Below are 15743 nucleotides of genomic sequence, written 5' to 3'. Positions count from 1 at the left end.
CCCACATCCAACATTTGTCCACTGGGAACACATATACATGGATGTGAACTTCTGTGCAGCTCTGGAAGGGCTGTTGGGGTCTGCTGGTGGGATGTGACCATGGTGGGGCCTGGGCCATGTCCCTCCTGGGGTGGTTTGCTCTGTTCTGGGTGCCTCGGGAGCAGCGTGCTTCCCGCTTGGATGGCACTCGGGGAGCTGATGGCAGTTCTGGATCCTTCTGGAGAGTTCCTTCTGGATGCCCCTGTCCCTGGCTTTGCGTCTTTGGCTTCTTGTGCTGCCACACGTGTCCCTGTGCCCACAGCCCTTCCCTCGCACGAGCCCCCTGTGCCATCGCCCGCTCGTGTCCCTTTAGGTTAATAGCTCATCTCTTGTCCAGTCCAGAGCATCCTTTGTGCCACCGCACGCGTGGTGTTCGGTGCTCCATGTGTGTGGTGGCAGCAGTGTCCCAGGGCTCTGCGTGTGCCCTGCCTCTGGTGACGGTAGCGCTGCGGTTGGAGCCCAGGGGTGAGGCTGCCGAGTCTGCATCCCTGCACTGGGTGCAGCGGGGATGGCCCCATCCCTCAGGGGTGGCTCAGTCCTGCTCCCCTCCGGGTTCCGCGCCTTGAGGGTTCCTTGTGCAGGGATGTGGGGTGTGGGAGATGGGACACGGTGAGGTCCTGCCCTGTCCCCTGCCCTGCAGAGCCGCATCCTCCTCCGGGCGCATCCAGCGGCGCTCCTGGGGGAGCCAGGGGAGGGGTTGGTGGTTCTGGGGCTGGGAGGCATTGAGCTGGGGATGGCAGAGCCTGAGCGGGGCTCGGCCCTGCCTCATGGAGGGGCGAGGAGCGAGAGGGGCTCTCAAGCTGCTGCATTGCAGCTCGGAGCCGGGAGCCAAGCGGCGCGGAGCTGGGAAGGCAGAAGATGCTGCATTGCAGGGCTGACATGAGGAGCTGTGCGAATGGAGATGTGCCTGTGGCAGGGCGGGTGTGACACTGGGGAGCAGTGCCCGGCGTGCCCGCTGATCCGCATGGCTTCCCTCTGATCCGTTCCTGCCACGTTTTGTTCCTTCATTCCTCCCGCTGTTGTTTGTCCGATCGAGGCAGTTGTGTGTGTTCCGTTAATTCAGGGGAAGGGCTGGGATTCACCTCCCTGCTGGAACCTGCGTGCAGGGGAGCTCAGCACCTGCGTGGCTGGGCAGGAGGTTATCCTGGCCCCATGCTCCATGGCTGGAGACCCTCACGTCCCCTGCACAGGGGCCAGTGCAGCGTGAGCTCCCTGGGGATGCTGCATGGGCAGAGGTTTGCGGAGCACATCCTGCAGCAGGGGTTCGGCTCCGGGATGGGAACCTCTTCTGCCCAGTGACCTGGAAGGACGGATCCTGGCTGAGCGGGTGTGCAGCACGTTCAAAGCTCAGGTACGGCTCCGTGGCTGGTTATTTATAGCCCTGTGAGATTTCAGCATCGCCACGGACTGAGAATAACTCCCTGATGAGACACTCGGAATCACACATCCCTTGCCCATGCGCAGTGTTGTTGCCTCATGCTTCCCGCATGTCGGGGTAGAGAATGGCGTGGTTGTGGCAGAGGGAGACTGAGATGAGCTCTTGGGCAGAAGCTCTTCCCTGTGAGGGTGCTGAGGCGCTGGCCCAGGGTGCCCAGAGAAGCTGTGGCTGCCCCATCCCTGGCAGTGCTCAAGGCCAGGTTGGACACAGGGGCTTGGAGCAAGCTGCTCCAGTGGAAGGGGTCCCTGCCCGTGGCAGGGGTTGGAACTGGAGGAGCTTTAAGGTCCCTTCCAACCCAAACCAGGCTGGGGTTCTATGAAAAGGGTGTTTTTCCTACCCTGGGGGTGAGCTGGCTTCTGATGGCACAGCTCCATGGCCATGCCCTTGGCAGGATGCTGTTGACCTTTAGCAGGGAGCATGGTGGGGACCCTTTCAAGTGTGGGCTCTGTAAAGCCCACTTCATGAGGAGCAGCCCTTCCCTTTAGTAGCCAGTGTATGGGGAGCTGTGGGCACTGGCAGGGAAGGATGTGCTTGGGGAGCAAGGCAAAGGAACCTGCTGTTCGGGCTGAGACCTGCAATGTTGAAACTCATCTCTTTAACAGCCCCCTGGGGCTGGAAGTGTTAAATGCTGTCAGGGTGTTTCCAGTTCCCTTTATCTCTGCCTTGGCATTATATTTCCAAGCTGATGCAAACAAGTGGAAGAGCAGATAGTGGCTAATTCGCATTGATTGCACTGGGAGCTCCCCGAGGTGAGCCTGGGCTGGCAGGAAACGTGCGGGGGCCACTGCATGGGGCAGGCGCATCCCTCCTCAGCCGGTTCTCACATCCTGGGGCTTATCCCAGCCTTGATGGTTCAGAGGCTGGAGGCAGCTCTGCCAGCGCGAGTTCATGCTGAACCAGCTTGGCAATGGTGTTTTGGCAGGCTCGGAGGGGGGAGCGCTGCTCTGTGTGTGTGGCAGATCGTGGTTGGGAATGGGGACGGTCAGGGCTTGGAGCAAGCTGCTCCAGTGGAAGGTGTCCCTGCCCATGGCAGGGGGTTGGAGCTGGAGGAGCTTTAAGGTCCCTTCCAACACAGACCGTTCCGTGATTCTCTGACTCCCAGTGTGCAGAGCAAAAGCAAGAGGACTTCCTTCCTCCCCAGTCCATCAGGGGATAGCATCCCACAGACAGCATCCTGGGAGTCACTGCTGTGAGCCTGGCAGCCGGGCTCTGCTGGGAGTGATGCTGCTGCAGGCCCAAAGGCAGGAGTGAACTGGGGAATGGAGGCTCCCTGTGTCGGTGCTTGGCGTTTTCCTTTCCCATCCCGCTGCATCCCATCAGGGCAGGGGAAGCTCAATGGGGAGTCAGTGGGGACAGCCCATGGGCTTCTCCGGTCACTGCCCTGCGTCTCCCAGAGACCCCAGGCTCATTTCAACCCATAACAAAACCCTTCCCATGGGATTGGCCATGCGCTGCGCCTCGGAGCAGAGGCTCTGGGAGCGGAGGTGCTGCTGCGCAAAGGACCCGCTGGCTCCTGGTGGTGGGAGTTCATGTCCCAATAACATGCATGTGGACGTGATCCTGGCCATCATGGGGACAAGATCCTGCTCGGCCTGGAGAACGTGTTGTGGGACTGCTGGCCAAGGGGAAGCACCAGCATTTGCCTGGCTCCCAGCTGCAGCCTTGATTCTTTGTGCCTCAGGCTGTAGGTAGCCGTGGGCTCGCAGATCATCTGCATGTTAGAGTGCTCACCCTGCGGTGTTTGCGGGTGCCTCTGTCACTGCCTGGGCTCCCGTCTCCCACTGTCAAGTGGTTAAATGCACCCAAAAGCTGGCTGCATCCCCGCTGCCCAGGGAACAGCAGCACCCGGAGCAAAGCCCAGACCTGCCCTGCAGTGCGGGATTCATAGAATCATGAACTTAAAGCTCACCCTTTTCCAACCCTTGCCAGGGGCAGGGATGCCTTCCACTGGAGCAGGTTGCTCCCCATTCCCAACCCCAATCTGGAAGAGGCAGCAGCACCTTCAGCCATCTCATGCTCATCTCTCTGAGCCCTTTGGGCTTTGGTTGTCTGCGCTGTGCCAGACGTGTCCCGGTGCTGCCGGAGCATTAACAGGCATCGTCCGGCCCCGGGCTGCAGAGTGCTCAGAGACTTTGTGCTATTTGCAGTGAGTTTTCCAAGCTGAGCTTATTGGCTCGTGGGCATCTGCTCCCAGATGGAGAACATGTGGCTGGCTCCTGCAATGGGAGAGGAACAGCCCCGCTCATAAAGCAGCATGGGGGATGAGGGAGGGAATCTCTTCCTGGAGCCTGTGAGATGCTTTGGGGGCTGTGCAGAGGTTGGGGTTTGAAAGCTGCTCCAAAATCCCCTTTTCAAGCAGCTTTGTGGGCGGAGGTGAGAGCCTGCTCCCCATCGGGTCCCTTCTTAGTGATGGGGGAAGTTCAGTAACCTGGGGGCAGGAGATCTCTGCTTCCCGCCCCGCTTGTGAAGGCAAATAGCAAGTGATGAACGTTCCGGGGTGATTTCCTGAGCAAACAGTCATTGCGCTAAAGGTGCCGAAGCTTTGGGGCTGCTGGAAGCTGGCTGCTGGCACAGGCTGGGTGAGGACGTTGCAGCACGTGAGGAGGGGAGCGCAGAGCTCCGGATCAGCAGTAGATTCACAAAGCAGCTTTTCCGGCCTCGCATTCCCGAGTGGAGCGCGTTTGGATGCACAGCGCGGCCGTGCTGCTCCCCGCAGCCCTTGCTCTGCTCCTGGGCTGCTCCTCGCCGCGCTCAGGGGCAGAGGTGCTGAATCGTTTCACTGCCAAGGCTCTGGTTCCCTTTGTGGGAATAAAGCCGTTTCTGTTCGGTTGGGGCTCTCTGTGGCTTCAAAGACAAACCAAATCCAGCTTCTTTTTGTATTGCAGGAGATGCCTGGTTTCCATCCCAAGCCATCCATGTTTTGCAGCTCAATAGCACATCTTAGACAATGGCTTTAGAAATGAGACGCCTGCGTTTTGGACCCACAGTGCTGAGGCAATGCCAAGCAGTGCATGGGGTGCCAGAATTCATGCACATGGGGAGAGAGGAGAAGGAGGAGGAAGGAAAACTTGCTCCGATGGGATGTTTCCAAGGAGATCATGGTAATGATCTTCCATTTCCATATAGCTTTTCATCCCCTTGTGGGGTGTTCTCGCTCGCAAGCAGACGTTGCGCATATCCTGCACGGAGAGTCCGGTGCAGCTTCTCCTTAAGATCCATGTTGTAGCGGGGAGGCTTTGGCTGTGGAGCGATGCTCAGGGATGCAGGATGTCCCTGCCCCTTGGCAGCACCCCGTGTTCGGCTCCTGAGCACCGCACATTGGTATAGGGAGGAACTTTGACACGGAGCGATGGTGTCTGGGTATGTCCGAATCTTTCCCTACATCCATGTGGGATGTGCCTGACATCAACCTGTGTCCATCTCGGAGCCGCACCATGGCCGGACACACTCTGGCGCTTGGCTCATTGGAGCAAAAGCCCTGTTATGAGCTGTTCGGGGCTCTGCAGAGGCTCAGCGAGGCCGCATCCTGTGCTGGAGGTTGGGTAATATCCGCTATTCCCTCGTCCTTCCAAGCGCCTCTCGCTTTCCAAGAGGAGGAAGGCAGCTCCAAGCTCTGCCTCCCCTTGCGCCAAGGGGGGTTTGCAAGAGCCCCAGTTTCTAGTGCCTTCTTCTGTTGTTTCCCTTCCCTCTTCTCCTGCCCTGGGATTTTTCTGTGGCCTGATGGAGTTTTAAACACAAACATGGTGGGGAGAGAGGGGGAGATCCCAGGAGAGGACATGGGAGGGGGGAAAAGCCTGTTCCCAAACCCAGAGCGGTTCCAAGGGGAAGCTTAGGGTGTGTTTTTGGTTTTAAAATCCCACCTAATTTGAAGGTGCTTTAGTGACAGGAGAAAAGACCTTTCCCCTGCTGCGTGGTGCACCCCAGCTTCACAGGGAGAGGCTGTGGATTGAAAACCACCATGGAATTACGAAGCAAAAGGCAGCTGCTGCACCCTTCCACTCCTGCCTCATGGGATGGGCTCTCTGGATATGGGGACAGACCCCCCTTGTCGGTGTGTCCATGGGGGTGGCAGTGTTGGTCACCTGTGTGCGGTGGCTTTGCCTGAGGGCGGATGTGGACAGATGTGCCTGTCCTGCAGGGCACTGAGCAGAGGTTTGGGGTGCAATGGGGCAGAGCTCAGTCCAAAGCGAAGCCCTCTGGCTCTTTGGCCTCTGGCTGGAGGGCAAATGTTGGAGTGGGTGAAGGAGGGCAGAGGGAGCGTGGGGATGGAGACCATCCCTGCTGTGAGCCCCCAGCATGGGGGATGATGGGGATGAGCTGCTCTTGCTGCTCTGGCTGGGGCTGGGCTGGTTTCTCACAGCGTTGGCTTGGCAGGTAGATTGGGTGTTGGGAGGAAAACAGCTTCAATCCATCACCTCCGACCTGCAGAGCGCAGCTCTCCAGGCACATCTTGCTGGATGTCGGACGGAGCAGGGAAGGAAACAGCTTATGGTAATTTCTGCGATGACTTTCCAATGTTTTTTTCCTTGGTGAACTGTCTGCAATCACTTACAGCGTTCCTGAAGGGATTAATTACCCGCTGGAGCTCATTGTGTGCAGTTCACATTCAGAACTGTTGGATGCGATGCCTTGGCTTGGAGCGAGCGGGGGGGGGTCACTTGGTGTTTCTTTTCCCATCCTTTCCCCCCTGCTCTGGTCTATCTCCGGCTCCTGGTGGGAGTGCTCCCCATTGCCGGCCCGGTGGCCGCTCGCTCTGTGCATGACCGCAGCCACGGCCCTGCTCCACACTGCTGCGTAGCCAGAAGAAGACAAATCACTTCCTTGTTGGAATGACTTTTGGCTGATGCTTCCCTCCAGGCTGTAGCATTGGCTCCGCTCTTCCTGCAGCGGTCGCGGCTCTGGGCTGTGCAGCCTCAGTGCTTGGACAGGCCCCCAGAACAAATGTGGGGAGAAGAGCTCAGAGCACATCGCAGCGCTGCTTCCCATGGCTCATCCGGCGCAGGCGGGATGGGCTTTAGTGGGGATAAATCACAGCCGGGTCACATCCCTGGGAGGATGCTGCCTGTGGAACAGGCACCTTGGGAAGGGTGTTCATTGTCTGCAGCTCAGTGGGGGGATCCCAAGCTGTCCAAGCTGCGTGTGTAACTCCTGCTCCCGGGTGCTTGAGGGGTGCCGAGGGCCTGGAATGAGCTGGTGTGTGTGGGCTTGCAGCCACTGTCACCCCACGTCACTCAGCCCTTGGTGTTGGTGGGGGTGTGAGAGCTGGTACACGGTGGAGAGTCTGAAGGCTCCATGGAAATCCCTTCTGTGGGTGCTGATGCCTTTTCCAGAGCGTTTTCCACCCTGCCCACCCCTGCAGTAAAACCTGAGCTCACAGGGTCCACATTCTGTGCGCTGAAGCCTGAGGGGTCCTTCCACTCGCTGTAATGTGGGTGATGGATTTGGGGTGAGGAGCACTCCTCTTCCATGCCATCCCCCGGCCCCACAGGGTGCCTGGGCAGGGCTGCTGTGTACTTTGGGGTACCAGAGAGGAGAGTGGTGGCCCCATGGAGGTGGCACAGAGTTTTCTGATGCTGAGCATCCCCTTCCCTCCCGCGGCACACCCAGGTTTCCTGAAGGATACGGGGTCTTCCTTCTCTGCAACCACTTTTAGTGGGGAAGATGTGACTGCTGCTCAAGAGAACCCTTTCCCATTGGTGGGTCCCATCGAGGGGTGCAGGGGGACCTGGGGGGTGAGTGTAGGATGTCAGGGTGTCCCCCCCCCGCCATGCACTGTGCACTGCTTTGTCTTTGGGAGAGCAGGTTTGCCTTGGGATGAGCATCCCCAGGGCAGCCTGAAGGGACCCTGACATCTGTGCTGTGCCCTGCCTGGGGTTGCTATTGCAGATGCTCCCACTGTGGTCCAGGGGTGGCTCTTGCTCCTGTGCCTGGTTGGAGCAGCACCCCCGGGCACCCCAATGCTGGGGACTGCGGGTAGGGGGGACACCCTGAGCCTGGAGGGATCCTGGTGATGCCGGTGCCAGCGTGGTTGTGGCACCTGCCCCTCCTGTGGGTCCCGGGCAGGAGATTCCACCCCCCTGGGCTTGCACAATGGCCATTGAGCAAAGCCCTGGTAACCTTCAGGGCAGAGCGTGAAGGGCTGATTAGAGAGAGTGCGGGGAAGGGCGCCAGGGTCCCGTGCAGGCGCTTCCCTTCCCATTTCCAGGGCTTTCCATGGTAATGGCTCCTATTTATTCCGTTGTTAGGACGTCACTCACGCACGGCTCGAACGACATCTGTCAAAGCATGTGTCCCGTCCCCCCCTCCCGTCCTTGGTGCTGCTGGGGAAGAGGGAGCCGTTGGCCCCGTAATGAGCCTGACATCAATTAATCATCAGCCTTAAAAATTAGCATCGTGGCAGCGTACGATGGAGGGAGATGATTCCCCAGATGGAAGCAAAAATAGCCTCGGAGCCTTCCCTCCTCCCGCGGGAGCTGGCAACAATAGATCCACTAACGCGGAGCCTAGAGCTGGTTGGAGCTGGGGCAGCCCGAGGTGCTCTGCCACCACCTCATGCGATGGCTCCTGAGCATCCCTGGGGTCTGGTCCTGGCTGCGGCCAAACCCGCATGGGCTTTGCAGGGAGCCCAGGGTGAGCTCGCAGCCCTGAGCCCCTTCTCGCAGCTGGGGCTTTAGGAAAGCAGAGCCCCGGGGGTCTCATTGTCTGGAGTGAAGGATGCTCATCCCTGGGTGGTGCTGCTGGTCCTTGAGGACGTGTCCTGCTCTGGGCAGGCTGCCCCTTGCTCCTGTCCAGGGTTGCAGCTTGGTGAGAGCCTTGCCAGCACCTCAGGAGCTCAGCAATGGGCTGGGGACCTGTCCAGGATGTGACTTGGGCACCTTCCCCAGGGGGTCACCATGGCCTGGTCCTTGGGCCTGTGCCATGCTGGGGTTTTCCATGCTCGGGGAGAGCTGTGACCTGAGCGAGCAGCTCTGCTGCCTGCAGCCTCCTGCAGCTTTGGTTTCCCACCCTGTTCCTGGTCAAGGTGCAGAGCCCCCAGTGCTGGCTGTGCTTTGGGTCCATCCTGATGGCTCTGAGAAGCAGCTCCGCAGGCTGCGGCTGGCAGGGGAGCCAGGGAGGACATTTTGCATTCCTGCTCGAGGCACATGAGGGCTCTTTGGTGATGGACAGACAGACCAAGTGTCTACCAGAGCCCAGCTGAGGCCGGGGAGAATTGTGTTTGCAACGCATTGCTCTGCACAAAGCTCGCAGTCACAAGGCAAGGGGGACAAAAGGCTCCCTGTTCCCTCCGTCCCAGTGGGTGCAATTCCAACAGTTAAAAAGCAAATGTGAGTTGTTTGTCTCTGGGAATATAAAGCTTCCCCAAGCGTGGCTCTATTCTGGCTGGGAATGGGGAGTTTGGCTCTGCTAATGACTCTGTTCTCCTGCAGAACGGAGCTAACTCGAGCCAAGAGCTGCCCTGACAGGCCCTTCCCGGCCGGCCCTGGTACGGGGATGTGGACTGGGGAGGGGACGTGCTCCTGAGTCTGAAAATCATCCTTTGAGCCAGGCCTGGGTGCTTGGTGGAGAGCAGCGGGGAGGAACGAGCACAGGGATGTGGTACCCAGGGGTGGCTGCCACCCGTGAGCATCCTCTCAGTGCCCAGGGTCTTCTCCCAAGGCATCCTCCTCAGTAACAGGGAGCCCCAGGCAGGGCGAGCCGGCTCCCTTGATCAGATCTGCAGGTTTGGGGCATCTGACTGTAAGTCCAAGGGTGCCATTGCAGACCAGGGAGCTCTTGGATCGTGTCTCCTCATACCCAAGCTTGAGCAGCCGCCCTGCTCGTGGACAGCCTGTGCGTGCCCGTGGTGCTGGTTTCCACCCTGGTCTTTATTCCCAAACCCACTGGAGAAGGAAGCGGAGGGTGCCCATGGCTGGAGGTGCCGTGGTGCTGGGGCTGTGCCTGGTCCTGTGCAGCCCCGTTGTGTGTTGTGAACCTGTGACAGGACCCTGGGATGAACGTGGGTCTGGGGGGAAGGACTGGGAACTGCACGCTGCGGCTGGGCCATGGATGCAGGCACATGGGGTACATGGAGCATCCTCAGCAGTAATCACAGTCATGGAATGGTTGGGGTTGGAAGGGACTGGCCTCCATCATGCTATGGGATCCCTGCAGGGCTCCTGCAGACCTTGGCAGAAGCGGGTGCAGGATTCCCCTTGTGCTCACATCCCTTCCTCCGCCAGCAGAGCCCGGAGTGGGGGCTGGCGATGTCCCCAGATGTAGGGCACATCTGGAGGGCACCGAAGCAGTTAAGTGAAGGGCTGATTTGTGCTGTAGAAACCCGCAGTTCCTTCCTTTGATCCTCTGAATCAGCCCATTGCCTCCGCCGTATAAAGCCCCATTTATCTCTGCTCTTCCCAGCAAGTTCGAAGGCGGTTGCGGCTCAGCAGCGAGCGAGCTGGGCTTTCTCTTCCGCTGAAGCAGAATCAGGTGAAATCTCTATGGCAACCAGCAGATGACAGCGGGTCTTGTTGCCTTGGAAATGAGGCAAGGAGGAAAAAAAACCCACCCAAAAAGAGCCATCTGGAATTCTGAATTCTCACAATGTCCAACCTGCGCCTGGTGACGCGTGGGGAGGGTGAACCCGCTGCCACCGGCTGCTCCGGGGCCTCCGAGCTGCTCCTTCTGCCTCGCCGCGGGGTTGTGTTGGGTTTTGGGGGGGGATTTATTGCTCCCCCCTCACTTTCTGGCTTCTGTTGGGTGTTTTTAGCGCAGGGTCTGCAGTGTCAGGGCCTGTTGGTGGCTGCGTTAAAGGTGGGCATTGGGGGGCACCCCCCAATAATGCGGAGCCCCGAGGGGAAACTGAGGCACAGAGTGCAGCGTGAGCAGCCTGGCCCCACTCTGCAGGGCCCTGGCATAGGACAGACCCCACGTGCAGTGAGCGCTGGTGATGCTGAGGCCACGGGGCTGTTAACCTGGGTGTTGGTGTCACCGTGCTCTGTGTGTGCTGGTGCTTAGAGGTCAGATCAGGTCCAGCCTGAGGATGTGAGCTCCCTCCTTCCCAAGGGGCACAGGTTGTTCCTCCAGGTTATTCAGGAGACCCGCAGTGGGACAGGGGTGTTGGGGTGCTCCCAGCTCTTCCAGCACTTTGCAGGACCAGCGCTGGAGGCAGCCGTGGTACAGGGATGTGCAGGGTCTGCCTGGTGCAGGGATTTTGGGCTCTCCTGGCTCATCAGTGCAGAGGAGCAGAGGGTGTCACGGAGGTGGGATGCAGGGGACATGGAGCCGCTCGAGGCTGCTGCTGCTGAAAGGGGAGCTGGGATCTGGATGTGCAGGTGGGGTGGTTTGAGGCCAAGTGCAGCATCCATTGAGAGAATAACCCTCAGATGGGCTGGAGGCCCAGTCTGGACCTCTCTGCTTGGAAACGTGTGTATGGGAGAGACCCAATTAAGTGGATTTATGGCTGCTTTAGCCTGAGAAAGTCTGAATCCCTTTTAAAGGCTTGGCTGGCTGGAGCCAGAGCGGGGCCAGGCTCCAGGTCCCTCCGCCCCCCCTTGTCACCAGCAGCCATCACCCCACAAGTGCTGATTCAGCACAAGTCCCTGCCTGTCACCGCTGCTCATCCTCTCTGCTCTCACCCCGCAGTGGGGAGCTGCTGTCCCCATGGATGGCGCGGGGCTGTCCCTGCTGGGGACGGCTGTGGTGATGGGGACAGCGGATGCAGGCAGGGAGGGAGCTTCCTTCCTGCTGCAGCCACCTTTGGAGCCTCCTGCAGAGCCCTGTTCCAGAAGGGTCCAGCACTGAGACCTGGGGCCATTGGGGAACCCCTCTTCTCCCCTTGCTGCGTCCCACAGGGGTTGATGCTCTTTGGGAGGGTTGGACCATGAACCCCATCGCCTGCCCCAGCTGCTGCTGCTTGGTCTCCTCAGCCGAAAGCCTGGGAGCAGTTAACACCCAATGAACCTGCTGCCTTCTGATGGTGTGGGACAGGAGGTTTGCAGGAAAGGGTGAAATGAGTGAGCTCTCACTGAGCTGGGAGGATGTACTCTGCCCATGAGGCATCTGTGGAGGGAGAGGGGTGGTTTTGGGGGGTCCTGGTACATCCCTTGGAGCACACAGGGATTGCAGGGATGGGGATGGGCTGGAAGACAAGGCCAGTGGTGGAAGGAAAGCAGTGGGTCGGGCAGGCACCCTGCAGAGCCCCATTGCTGCTCCTTGTTTAGCCCATGTGGAGGCTGCTGGAGGGAGGAAGGGGGTTAATGAAACCACAAAGAGAAGGACTGCAGGTTGTGACCATCCCCCTGCCCAACCATCCGGGAGCGTGGATCTGAGCTGGGGGGACGGAATGCCGGATAAAGCCGTTCCACTCCATATGGAAAGACTCTGCTGGTAACTGCATCGCAGGCGCAGGGCGTGAGCTGGGAACCTGCAGGGCTCAGTGGGGCTGAGCCGGGCTTGGGGCTCTCACATCAACCCGGCGCAGAGGGGATGCGCAGCTGGGAGCAGGGGCTGAGGGAGCCGGTGTGGGGAGCGTGTGTCTGGAGCTGGAGGCATCCCATGGCCTGAGGGGACGGTTTTCATTGTGCTTTATTGGTGCGTTTCAAGGTGCTGGAAGGGATTGAGCAACAGTTAAAAACATGTCACAGCTTGGGAGAAAATTCATTGCAGCTACTGTGCGATGGGGGCCGATTCCCTGCCTCGGGAGCGCCACGAGGCCTTTCACAGCACGTTCCTGGTTGCTGTTAAAACCCTTTCCTGGGTCACCAGGAGTCTGCCCTAATGAAACGGGACCGGTTGGGTGGGGGGGGGCAAGAACGCCTGAGTGCTTGTGCCACGCGTGTGAGCATGGGCACGGGCATGTCAGTGCTGACATCGGCTGCTGCCGTCGTCGTGCCTGCATGCGTTCATGCAGGGGCACAGGCGTGTGCATGCACACACCCCCCTTTCTGCAGGGCTTTGGCACCGTGTGGCCCACACATGAACTGTGCATGATGCAAAGAGGTGCTGGGGCAGTGCGTGTGCATACACATATACATACACATACACATATGCATATGCATACACATACACATATGTATACACATATGCATGCACATACACGTATGTATACACATACGCATGCGCGTACACATATGCATATGCATACGCATACACATACGCATGCACATACGCATGCATACACATGCACACGCACACATACACATATGCATACGCATGCGCATGCACATATGCATACACATGCACATATGCATACACATGCACATACGCATGCGCATACACATATGCATGCACATACACATACACATATACATACGCATACGCATGCACATACATATACACATGCACATGCACATACGCATGCGCATACACATACGCATGCACATAAACATACACATACATGTACGCATGCACATACACGTACGCATACAGACGTGGTTTCAGTGCCAAGGCACATGGGGCACACATGTCCTGTGGCCGCGGCTCTGCCTGGCCCCAGTGGGAGCTGTTGGCCACATGCTCCTTTGAAATGAGCTGTCATGAGGCGTTTGGAGTTGATGATTCCCTCGTTCCTTGACGTCCTTGGCCACGTCGGCAGCGCCCGTGATTCTGGAACTCTTGGAGGGGATGGGAAGGGCTGGACATGGCACAACCTGGAGCTCCCTGGTCTTCTCCAGCCCTGGCTCTGCCGTGCCCGGCACTGTCAGCCCTGCAGTGCCTGGCCCTGAGCTCTCCTTCCTGCTCCTTGTCTGCCTCCAGCCCCGCATCCTGCCCTGCCGATGCTCTTCTGGTGGTGGTACCTGCTGTGTCCCAGTTGTGCCGGGCAGGAGATGGGGTGATGGGCAGCACACGGGTCGGGGATGGGCACGGTGCCCGGTTCCTGTGCCAACACAGCGTCAGGCAATGAGGGGGGGTTGCCTGTCCCAGTTTCCCCATGTGTGAAGCGGGGCCATATCCTGTTAGCTCATGTTGAAGAGAGCGCTGAGAGCTCCGTTCAGAAAGGAGCAGAGCAGGAGCTGGGAGATCTGCCTGTAACCTCCCTGCACAGGGCTTGGGGACAGTGTCCTGAGGATGGGGGAGCGCAGGGCCGGAGCCAGCACCCCCTTCCTTCCGTGACAGCAGGATGGAGCCTGCGGGAGCTGGAGCGGGGATGGAGACACTGCGGGAACTGACCTGGCCCAGACGCGGTGTCCGCCAGACCCCAGCACGCTCAGGCTGAGCCGTCCCCGCTGCCCCCCCGCTCCAGCAGCTGGGAACATCTGGCTGCAGCAAGCTTGCTAAATCGCTGCGGGGAGGAATCCAGCGCGCTCCCGCTGTTCCCACACTCCAGCCTCTCCCAGCGGCTCCGGTTTCGGCTCAGCCCCGAGGCCCCCCCCGGCCCCTTCCTGCGCTGGACCCAGCGGTGACCCCAGCGCGGTGGGGATGTGGATGTGGGCCAGAGGCAGGCGAGCGGCTCCTTTGGATGCTGCTTCTTGGGTCCCCTGGGGGTCCTCGCTGCAGGGGACACCGGTGGGTGTTCTGTTGGCATCCTTGTAAGCCCCCATTGCTTGGGGCACCAGTCTGTGCTCTGTGCCTTTGATTAACTCCTCCTACGTGAAGGTTTAGTAACGAGTTCATGACTGTAACCTCCTGCTAAGCCTTGTTTTGGGAGCCGGACCAGGGTGACCACATTGGTTGTCCTGGTTTGTGCTGGCTGCATTGGCTTCCCTGGGGCTCACCAACCCTCTTACCGTCATCTACAGCGGGCTTTAACCTGCTTGATTTAACCTGTCTCATCGGGCTGTTACCGCTTGTCACCACTTTCCAGGGTCATGCATAAATCAGGGCTGCTTCACTGGCTTGAGGTGCTTCTACCCGGGTCAGTGGGTGAGCAGAGCCTGGGGATGGGGCGGCTTCGGATGTACCTGGCTGTAGCTGTTCCCTGTGTGGCTCCTGTGGCCCCTTTGGTCCCCACCAGCTTGTCCTTTCTGGACCAGACATCCCCATCGCAGCACAGGACCCTTGGGGTGGCATTTCATGGTGGTGCAGCTCCAGCCTGGTCCCTGCCCTGTCCCCTCCAGTGGGCAGAGCAGGAGCTGGTGCACGCAGCATGAGCAGAGGGGCACAGGAGCCATTCACCCCTTGTCTGTCCGCAGACCCCGAATCCCAGAGGAAGAGGACGGTGCAGAACGTGCTGGACCTTCGGCAGAACCTGGAGGAGACCATGTCCAGCCTGAGGGGCTCTCAGGTGTCTCACAGGTGAGGCCCCAGTGCCAGACCCCCAACACCCCTTCCCCACAACCAGTGTCCTTCCTGGGGCAGCAGAAGGTGAGGGGCAGGGATGGGGTGGAGCGGCTGTGCCCATAGCCTGGGTGCCTACACATGGGGGCTGGAGACGTGCCCCCAAATCCGTGGGATGTCATGTGTGGGGCTGCAGCAGAGCTCTGGGCTCAACACAGCCTCATGTGCTGTGGAGCTGTGGGGTGATGCTGAGGGGAGCCCACGGGCTCCAGGCAGGGGGTGAGGTCTGTTCCCCATGGTCGGGTGTCCTTGTATGGGGTGAAGGTATCGTATCCCCTGTGCCTGGACCACAGCCTCCATCCCCATCTGTGACTCAGTTTCACTGCCTAAAGGGAATGATGGAGACAGAGCTGAACAAAAGCCCTGCAGCCCATGGGCAGAGGTGGGGTGCCCTGCCCACACCGGGGCTGGCAGCACCCCAGGGCCTGGGCACAGGATGCCCATTGGCCAGTGAACCCTAACAGAGCATCTACGTGTGTTCAGAGGCCTCTGACAGCGTGCCTGGGACTCTTCCCCCCTGATCTCTCACTGGAGCCCAGTGCAGCGTTTCTGCTGTGCTCTGAACGCGCTGGGGGCTGCACCCCAGCTCCAGCATCCTCATCCCGGATGAAGGGCCCGGACCCTGCGGCGCGGGGGGGGGGAGGCAGCGTGTGGGGAGGGGCATCCCCGCATGGCGCAGGCAGGGCTCCGCGGAGCGGCTCTCGGGTGAAAGCCGCGGATGCGCAGAGCATCCTTCTCCTGGTGTCTGTTGCCACCTCGCGGTCTCCTTCGATCCTCATTTCTCTGCCGTAAGGGGTAAAAAGCAGCAGCTCCCCCCAACCCCTTCACCCACCACTCGTCGTTACAGACCCCCCCCTGTCTCCCCTCCATCAGGTGAAGCAGCTCCCGTGATTCAGCTCTTCTGAACGCAGGAGCTCGTCCAGACCTTGCTCGTCCTTGCTGCACTTCCTGAATCTGTTCCGATCTGTTCACAGTGGCATTCCCCAGGCTGGCCGTTTCCTGGAGTTACCCA

General features: G+C 59.6%; 1 protein-coding gene across 2 annotated transcripts in view; it reads left to right on the top strand.

Annotated features, from left to right (window-relative positions):
* NAV1 (neuron navigator 1) overlaps window positions 1-15743 on the top strand; it is a 55522-nt gene that overhangs the window by 15339 nt on the left and 24440 nt on the right. For both annotated transcript variants that reach the window (XM_080633076.1, XM_080633075.1), the window contains exon 5: window positions 14587-14689. In XM_080633076.1, coding sequence (XP_080489202.1) covers window positions 14587-14689 — 103 coding nt within the window. The remainder of the gene's footprint in view (window positions 1-14586; window positions 14690-15743) is intronic.

The sequence above is a fragment of the Psittacula echo genome, assembly GCF_963264785.1.
Source record: "Psittacula echo genome assembly, chromosome: 22".
Lineage (NCBI taxonomy): Eukaryota > Metazoa > Chordata > Aves > Psittaciformes > Psittacidae > Psittacula > Psittacula echo.
This window is presented reverse-complemented; position numbering and strand designations above follow the sequence as displayed.